The sequence below is a fragment of the Etheostoma spectabile genome, chromosome 1, assembly GCF_008692095.1.
Source record: "Etheostoma spectabile isolate EspeVRDwgs_2016 chromosome 1, UIUC_Espe_1.0, whole genome shotgun sequence".
In the NCBI taxonomy this organism is placed as follows: domain Eukaryota; kingdom Metazoa; phylum Chordata; class Actinopteri; order Perciformes; family Percidae; genus Etheostoma; species Etheostoma spectabile.
In genome coordinates, this window is record NC_045733.1 from 24,509,391 (window position 1) to 24,518,178 (window position 8,788).

An 8,788-nucleotide genomic window follows, 5' to 3' on the forward strand; every position below is an offset into this window, starting at 1 on the left:
TTAGGAGTGACAGCTCTTTCAACTTCATGCAGTTCTTTTTTGTGTTCATGGCCCAAGTTGGCATCAGCATCATCCAGTGCATAGGCATTCCTGGATGGGGAGTATGGTAAGAGTCAGAGATTGAAAATGTATGAAAAATATTTCTCTTAAAAAGGCCTTTAATGACTTTCATTTTACAATATTCAGAATACAATGGGAGTATGTTTCAGAATCAGATTCTCGCATGTTTATCAACCTTTTATTCAAACAATTTAATTTTATATTGAGTCATCACTTATTTTGAAAAATGAATGTACTCAAGTAAGAAAAAATAAACTCAAGTAAATGCCATTACACTGACTCGTGCTTAGAGGAAACCAGTCTAATGCAACTCAAGTACCAGAGCCATTGTTGAAGTTCAGATATTTCTACAAGTGTGTATGAGAGACACATTCATTGTTGCACTGCATTGATTAACACGAAGAATAAGGAGTAGTTTTAATACAACTACAAAATCTACCTATGAAAGAACATTTTGAGCTCAAGCAATAAGTCCTGTTTTTTTAAAGACCTTGGTCACTGCTTTCATTAACATGACAGTGATTGAACATCAGAAATTGCCCTCATATAACTTTTATGATAGTCCTGTTATTAGATTTTGAGAGGCCATTAAAGAGATTCTCAAAATGTCACCTCACTCAGGCTGATGATCAGAAATTAATATTATGACAGCCTCCATAAAGTTTATAAATGTCACCACGTGCAATTGGATATTCTCATGTATGAGCTATAAAACTTTAAAACTTTATATCGCAGCACTTAAAGTCCACAAAAATTACTGACATTTAACGTCCAGATGTTCGGTGGTGGTATCATGATGAGGAACACCAGACAATCCAATAACAGATCATCATGGTTCGTGTTTTGTTCATAATCTAAAATTAATCTTTTTTTTTTAATTAAAATTGTGTTAATGTTCATCTGTCTTTTTCAGTGGTTGGTTGGCTACCATCTCCTTCTTCAGCTATAATATTTTCATTGCACTGGTCATGTTGGTACCTACTATCATGTTCACTGCTGTGGCCTCGCTGTCCTTCATTGCCCTCACCAGGGTAAGAATTTAACTCTACACAAGCCATTTGTAGAATACAGTTTCTGTCATTGTTTTAAACTTCCAGATTTCTTTTGCCAGAAGTTAGATTTATTTTTTGTGGTGGAAAATAATGTTACAGGGCTTTGTCAGTCTAGGATTTAAGATTGAGTCATTTCCTCTCATGTCAACAAAGCATCATTGTTAGGTTTAAATTGATTAATGATAGATTCCCTTTTAATTCTTTTTTGTATGTAAAGAAATTGTTCATTAAACAGACACACAGATTATGGAATACAGTTGCATAAATCTATGTGATAACATTAACTAAAGTAGTAAAACAACACTTACCTTCCACACATGAAGGTGTTAATAATAACTTTGAAATCACCCTGCCTGCAGATCCATAATTTCTACCGTGGCAGTGGGGGCAGCATGTCCAAAGCCCAGGAGGAATGGGCCACAGGAGCCTGGAAGAACCCTCAAGTCCAGGCAGCGGCCCAGCAGGCAGCGATGGGGGCAGCTGCCGGAGCCATGCAGGATCATTCCTACTCCCCCAGCCCACAATATAACGACAACCAGATATAGCCTCTTTGAGACAAATAGTTATGCCAAAGTTTAAGTTAAAAAAGCAGAACTGTAAGTGATTTCAAGTAATTTCATCATTTGGGAAAACAAGCACTGTAGCTCTGAGCATCTGTGGGAAGCTGGTTTTTGCCTTCCTGTATTAAGGGGCACGCTGATATCTGTAGTGGTTTATATAATTTCAGGTCTTGTTTGTGTTCTGTTTGGGAGGTTGAAATGAAAGTAGTTTTGAATGTGTATTACTTTAAGGGCTCTGTGAGAGTGTGTAATGTACTCTTTGTGTTGACCTGCAGTTTTAGCCATTTTGACAAAAGAGAGCAAAAATTAATAATATTGGATGTACAATAACTTTTGTTGTAATGAAGATTTAATTATTTAGTATTATGTTGTGAATATATTTATTTATGCATTCATTGATTTGAATGATACATTGTTTAGGATGTATAAAGTTACTTTATTTGTTATTTTTGTGTTAATGTTTAGCTGTTGTTGTCTTGTATCTAAATTCAAAGGTAAACCTAGATTTAATGGAATATTGTAATTTTAATTTTAACAATGCTACTTTATGTTATCACAGAATAATTAGTGTGAATGGTTCTGTGTATACATTCAGCAAGAAAACAAGTAAAATATCCGAGCCATGTGCTGTAATCATCTCTAGTTTTGGGCTGAATGTCAATTTAAAAGACAACTTATGTGTTCCCCTGCAGTATGGATATTTGACCACAGAGAGGCACTGATGGATTTAGTATGAAATAAAAAGTTCCACCATGTACAGATTACCTTTATTCATCCTTCCCAGATTATGGTCTGCATTTATGATTGTCCCTTTAATTCTTTTTTTTTTCTGTCTCTCTGTCTTTATGTCACTCCCTCTGCTCTGCCTTCTCTCTCCCCCTCCCCATCACACTGAAAGAGTTTTTTTGGAAATCAATGTAATCACTGTGCACCAACCAATAGCAACATATATCAAACTAATGTCTTGTTTGGTTTTGTTTTTCTATAGCTATTTGTGTCTATAAGATACTGTGCACAAAGTTCAGCCACTTGACAGTTATCACCTTTATACTAAGGTCAGGAATCTTAGCATTGTGACCACTCGGATTGGTGACATCAAATCTTGAGACAAGCTGGTAAGTTTAAAGCGCCCATATTATGCTCATTTTTAGGGTCATAATTGTATTTTGAGGTTGTACCAGAATAGGTTTAAATGGTTTCATTTTCAAAAAACACCATATTTTTGTTTTACCGCACATTGCTGCAGCTCCTCTTTTAACCCTGTGCGTTTATGTCTCTGTTCTAGCTACAGAGTGTGAAATCTCACTTCTACACTATCTTTGTTAGGAGTCACAGATGCGCAGTAACTACGTAAGATCACATCAGCTAGATAACTCTTTCTCCAACTTTGGTCAGTACAAGGCAGGATTAGCTGGGAGACTTCTTCTAAACGAGGTGCACTTGTGGAATACCTGCAGAACAGAGACATGGAAGTAGTTCTTTTGTAGATTATGGTGAACTAGTGTGTGTTGTAGCAGTATTTTGCCTTTGGGAACGAGCTACCAGGCTAGCGCTAGCATGTGCTGCGGTTAGCCACCTCATTAATTCAGAAACCTATATCTCTCTCAAAACAGCATGGATAGTTTTATTTTCCAAGTTTGTATGCATTTGGAAGCACCAGAGACACAAAATAACACCAAATCCAAGAAAAAGTGATTTTTTTATAATATGGGCACTTTAAGACTGCAAACATCATCATTGCATTATTATTATTATTATTATTTTAATGCAGTTACTCAGGGAGGTTGCTTAGAACCTATGTTTCTTGTTTGAGTAGTTTGTTACATTTGCCCCATTGAATCAAGACATTGTACCCAATCATTAAAATGTGAATTTAAATTGTTTCCAATACATTACACACAGCAAATGGTACTGCAGTTACATTTAAACAGTGTTCAATTTGAAACTTAAATAGGAGGCACATTCTTTGTCTTCAGGTGGTAATATTGGTTCTCTGTGGCCGTCTAATTGTCACACTGACTGTCCACCAGGGGCACTAAATGACCTCTGCTTTTCTATGACCTCTGCTTTTCTTGACAGTGGTCTATTTATAAAGTCTGTACAAGTGCATAAGAGTGCATTTAGACTCACACAAGGGCAAACACAATTTATCTCTTGACATCCTATGAGCAGGTGACAATCATAGATCAGATTCAAAATACACTTAAAATGGATATATCAGTAGATGTCCTCTTCTCTACTGTCTGTATCTCCCTGTGTTGTGAGAGTGATAAAATTACTCTGTGGAGAGGGGGATGAAATTATACAGCGATATAGATACCCAAGGGACCCACCAGCAGCCACCAACAAGAACACTGTAATTGCCACACACATGGAAATCTCTTGTGACAAGTGGTGACAGCAAAGACTTGGACCCTCAGGTAAACAGGACTGGTTGTCGGCTACAGAATATAGTCATTGATTCATAACAAATCAAGACTGAACAGATGCTTTTCCTTTTAAAATTCAATTCTGTCCACTTGTAAAACATGCCTCTAATCATTTAATTCTGTCTGGATCAAAAAAAATGCTAAATGCCAGCTGTGTCTTACAGTGAGCTATTGGTTGTTGAAGCATGTCACAACCAGAGGGCCAGATTTTTTGTGGTTTGTGATCCTCATACAAGGAACTCTTGAGCAAGTTTCTTGAAATTCCCTACATGTGTTGGGGTTGCTGATCGCAGTAAAGAAAGCGAGTGTTCCACTCGTCCGTGTTAACGTTTATATAGAGAATTTCTTGCATTGGTGTTTCTAAGCTTCATTAACATTCAACAAGTATAGACAATTTCATCTTGTTGGCATCCAACAGCTGTTATGAGTATTTTACATAGGCAAAAACATAATCTTTTTAGCAAAAGCCAGCTGTAAACACAACACCAACATATTATCACCTTCTATATATATATCTGGTAAATACAGAGCAACATTCATTGGGAGTTGTTTTAATGATCACCTGATGAATGTAAGTCCAATGTTCATTACAAATACCAGTGTACTCTCCTGTTTCACTGTTTTTGGTTTACAGCTCCCAACAGAAATATATGGGTTTTCAGCTGTTAAATGTTTGTTTCTCAAATAGCCGCCTGCTGTGTCTGGACAGAACCAAAACAGTATTTGCGGGCCTCAAAACAAAAACAGTGAGCTGAAAATGCTGAACTGTTACACTACAAGTGACTATTTTGATCCATTGTTCATATAAAAATATTGATTATTGCCATCAAGTCATCTATTTAATTTTAAGACCTGGTGTTTTGATGAGACAAAGACATAGGCAGATTGCTGCGTGGCCTCAGAAGAAAAGGACATTTATTTCTTGTGGGAATCCATAAAGACAGAGGTATTTATAACTCCTCTTAATGCTACATTTACACCAAGAAGATTTCTCTGATACGCAGCTCTTCCTCATTATCAGTCTTATACCACCAAGAGCGAACAGAGAGGTTGGAGGAAGGAGGGAGGATGTGAGGTCCACATAAAGGGCACTCTGTGGCCTAAAGTTGACAGAGCACAGAGGGCCTTTTTGTTTAAGTTCTCAGGAGAAATGGAGATAGAGTGCCCTTTCATGCTGTTAAACACACACACACACATTACCATCTGGACAAAGGCGTACAGATATCGAGCCACGCACTCACACAGGCAAGCATTTATGCTTGTGTATCACATGCAGATACACATATGCACATGGAGCTGGAGTCCCACTACCCAACATGTTCTGAGGTCATAGACAGACTGACTTCCTGTGAGTAAAATGTTACACAGCTGAGATGAGAAAGAAGGCTAGGTAGGAAGTGTTGACCCTTAAACAAGGTAATTTACACAGGGTTGGAAATGTAGCTAACACATTGGTCATTTGCCATTTTCTATAGGCTACCTGGTTAGACTTTCCTTCTTTGGTCTAGGGGAGACAAAGTTGACTAAGACTAATGATGAGCACGTGACAAGAATCTGAAACAAATGTTTGGATTGAGTTTGCCAAATGACCTCAAGACACAGACTGTAATCAATGTCTGGGAGTGAGTCATTTACCGCTGCCTCTGTGAATGTGCATCTGCAGCCTGAGGTTTTGCAAATTGGGCAGTTAATGATCAAGCTGGCTTAAAATAGAATAAAAACTCAGAGGGATCAAAAAATAATTATGTTCATAATTGTTTGCAAAATCATGTAATGCATCTCTGTAAAGTGGTTTCTGTTAATTATGGCCCTTGAAGCTAGTGACCCAAAAAAAACACTGCCTTTGTACGATCTCTGATCACACTGCAAGATGTCATTAGTAACATTAAAGCAGCTAAAATCAAAGAATTTTACTAAGATCATCCAAAGTTTGCTGTGACTTGAAATAATATGTCAGGCTGTTAGTAAGTTAGTTAAAATGTGGTAATGGAAGATGTCAAATGATATAGCAGTGCCACTTAGGATTTTGCTAGGATAATCCTAAATATAGTTAAATATAGTTTGACAGGAATTACATTTTATTTCATTACAATTTGGCTGGACATATCAGTCTACTGATTTCAGCTATCCACAGCTAACTAACAAAATACACAATGACACTGCAACACTGAAAATCTGTAAGCGTTTATGTCACCCCTAAAGGAAAAGTTTGATATTTTGGAAAGTGTGATAGTTACAGTATGATAATATCAATGACACTGGGATTTCTGTCCTCTCTCTAACTGTGGCTTCAGCAAGCTGCCAGTTAGCAGGTAGAATCAGCTAGCCTGGCTCTGTCCAAAGGTTACAAAACCCATCTACTTGTTTATAAAGCTTACTAATAAACACAATATCCATTTCGGAACCCATCGGCTATTGGTGTGACGACAATAAAGCCTTTGGGATCATCGGCCGATATTCAGATAAAGAATAGTACCAGATCCCACTCAATACTTCCTCGTTAGTGCGTCGGTCATTGTTTACAGTCCAATTTGATACTTTTTGCAGGTGTTTTACGTCAGGACTACATTTTGTCTAATTTCTACACACAGATATCTGCATGAATGCAAGAAATAAGAAAAAAAGCTAAATCAATGTTAAACCATAGTCCAAAGGTTCAGAGATTACATTTTGTCCAATGCATTGATTTTGCCTCTTTTGCTCTCCACACTGACTCGCTCAAACGTGATTGGTCAATATCACTTACACTACAAACGAAAACCAGAACGCTTCCGATCCCAAATCTTGTCCCGTTAAATGTTAAATATAACAAGTTGGGATTTTACAGGGGGCTCATTGAATGTCGGACTTTTTCTTGGCCAAGACAGGTGACTTCCTGGAGTGTCTGATGGTTGCCTAGTTTACGTTGACATGCCTTATGGATGTTGCTGCCAAGGTATGGGAGGAGTTTGTTACATTTGGACAGATCCTGGCGAGTTGTTTCCCCCTTATTCCAGGTCTTTCATGCTAACATAAGATAACCAGGTGCTGGCTGTTTAGCTTAATATTTAGCATACTGTGTACTATTGTTCTTGGTCGGACAATTTTTGTTTTTGTGACATCGGGGGGATACTGTGATGGTTTGGATGGTTTCTGTGTTTATTTTGGGTCCTGTCTTGTCTCCTCCTGTTTGTGTCTTAGTTTTCTCCCCAGTTTTTTGTGGTAGTCTGTCTTGTGTCCCCTGAGTGTCGGTATGTTCTGTTTCCTGTTTTATGTTGAGGTTTCCTGCTCTGTCTCGTCTTGCCGAGCTTTGCTATTGTTTGTCTGATTGTCTTGCCCCGCCCTAATGTGTTACACCTGATGTATCACTGGTTCCTTGTTACCTCGTTACCTCTTGTATTTAACCTCTGTGTTCCCTTGTCTTTTGCCCTGGACCCATTTCGGATTTTTTGGAATTGACTTTTTGGTTTCGCTCCCTGGGTGTTTCCCAATGTCAAGGAAGGATCCTCAAAAGCTAGAATTTGGAGGATGCCACGTCATCAACGTCATCAACGCCCGCCGAAGGACCGTTCCAATGTCAAGAATCCTCCGAATTCCCCAGGACTCAGTCCTTCATTCATAAAAATTTCCCATAGACAGAGAAGGATGCATATATGTGTATCCTTCGCGGTCCCCAATCACCCACAATCCTATGCGCGGGCCTTTGCCGGTCGTAAAAAATGTAATAGCGGACCTCAGCGGGAGTTCGAGCGGCATGGCTGACGGTGAAGTTAAATTTAAATCTTTAGTGTTGCCGTACATTTGTTATCACCGTTAATGTTTTACATTAATGTAAAGCTTAACGCTTTAATGCTTGTACAAATTCCTATAATAATTGGTAGATACACCCCGAGCTAACGTTAGCTAACTGAACCTATTATAATATTCTGCTGTTAGCTAGCTAGGTTGCTGTCTTTGTAAAGTTAATGCACGTGGCAATTCATCTCTCTTTATATGCCGTTCAGTATAGGCGTAACCTTAGCAGAGATTTAGAAAGTTTGTGTGTTATCACTGGTTGTATATGTAGACGGGAGGTAACACTGCACCATGTTAACTTCACATAACAACGTTTAACGAAGGCACATGTATGAGCACTCCCGTGTAATAACGGGATGTTATAGCATTCATAACGTTAAACATCTTTATGTTGTGTTAACTGTCTTTTAACAGGGACTAACGGAGGCGGTCACCAAGGACGGCAAAGCCACGACCAGCAGGGAGACAAAGGCCAAAGAAAGATGTTTGAAATATTTGCTATATTAAAAGTGTCTTCTAACAATAAATGCTTTAATTTCAGCTTTCAGTTTCTATGCTCCTCATATCTGGAATAAACTCCCAGAAACCTGTAGATCCGCTGCTACTCTCAGTTCTTTTAAATCAAGGTGAAGACCTTCTATTTGATGCTGCCTTTCTTTAAATGACTAATCATTTCTTAAATTTCATGCTGCACTGTAAATTTTATTCTTGTGTTTTATGTTTCTCTTTGTTTTTAACTGTCTATTCATGTGTTTTACCGGTTTAATAGCTTGTGATTTTTAACTGTTTTTACTTGTGTTTATCTGTTTAACTGATTTGTGTAAAGCACTTTGAATTGCCTTGTTGCTGAAATGTGCTATACAAATAAAGCTGCTGCCTTGCCTTGCTAAATTAAGGTTTATCGTGTCATTAA

The 8,788-nt window shown here is 38.0% G+C and overlaps 1 protein-coding gene across 1 annotated transcript in view; it reads left to right on the plus strand.

Annotated features, from left to right (window-relative positions):
- Positions 1–2,429, plus strand: part of scamp5b (secretory carrier membrane protein 5b) — a 6,981-nt gene extending 4,552 nt beyond the window's left edge. Inside the window, exons 5-7 of the mRNA XM_032513414.1 lie at positions 5–106; positions 974–1,091; positions 1,472–2,429. Of these exons, the coding sequence (XP_032369305.1) occupies positions 5–106; positions 974–1,091; positions 1,472–1,657 (406 nt within the window). The 3' untranslated portion in view covers positions 1,658–2,429. The remainder of the gene's footprint in view (positions 1–4; positions 107–973; positions 1,092–1,471) is intronic.
- Positions 2,430–8,788: the final 6,359 nt, after the last annotated feature.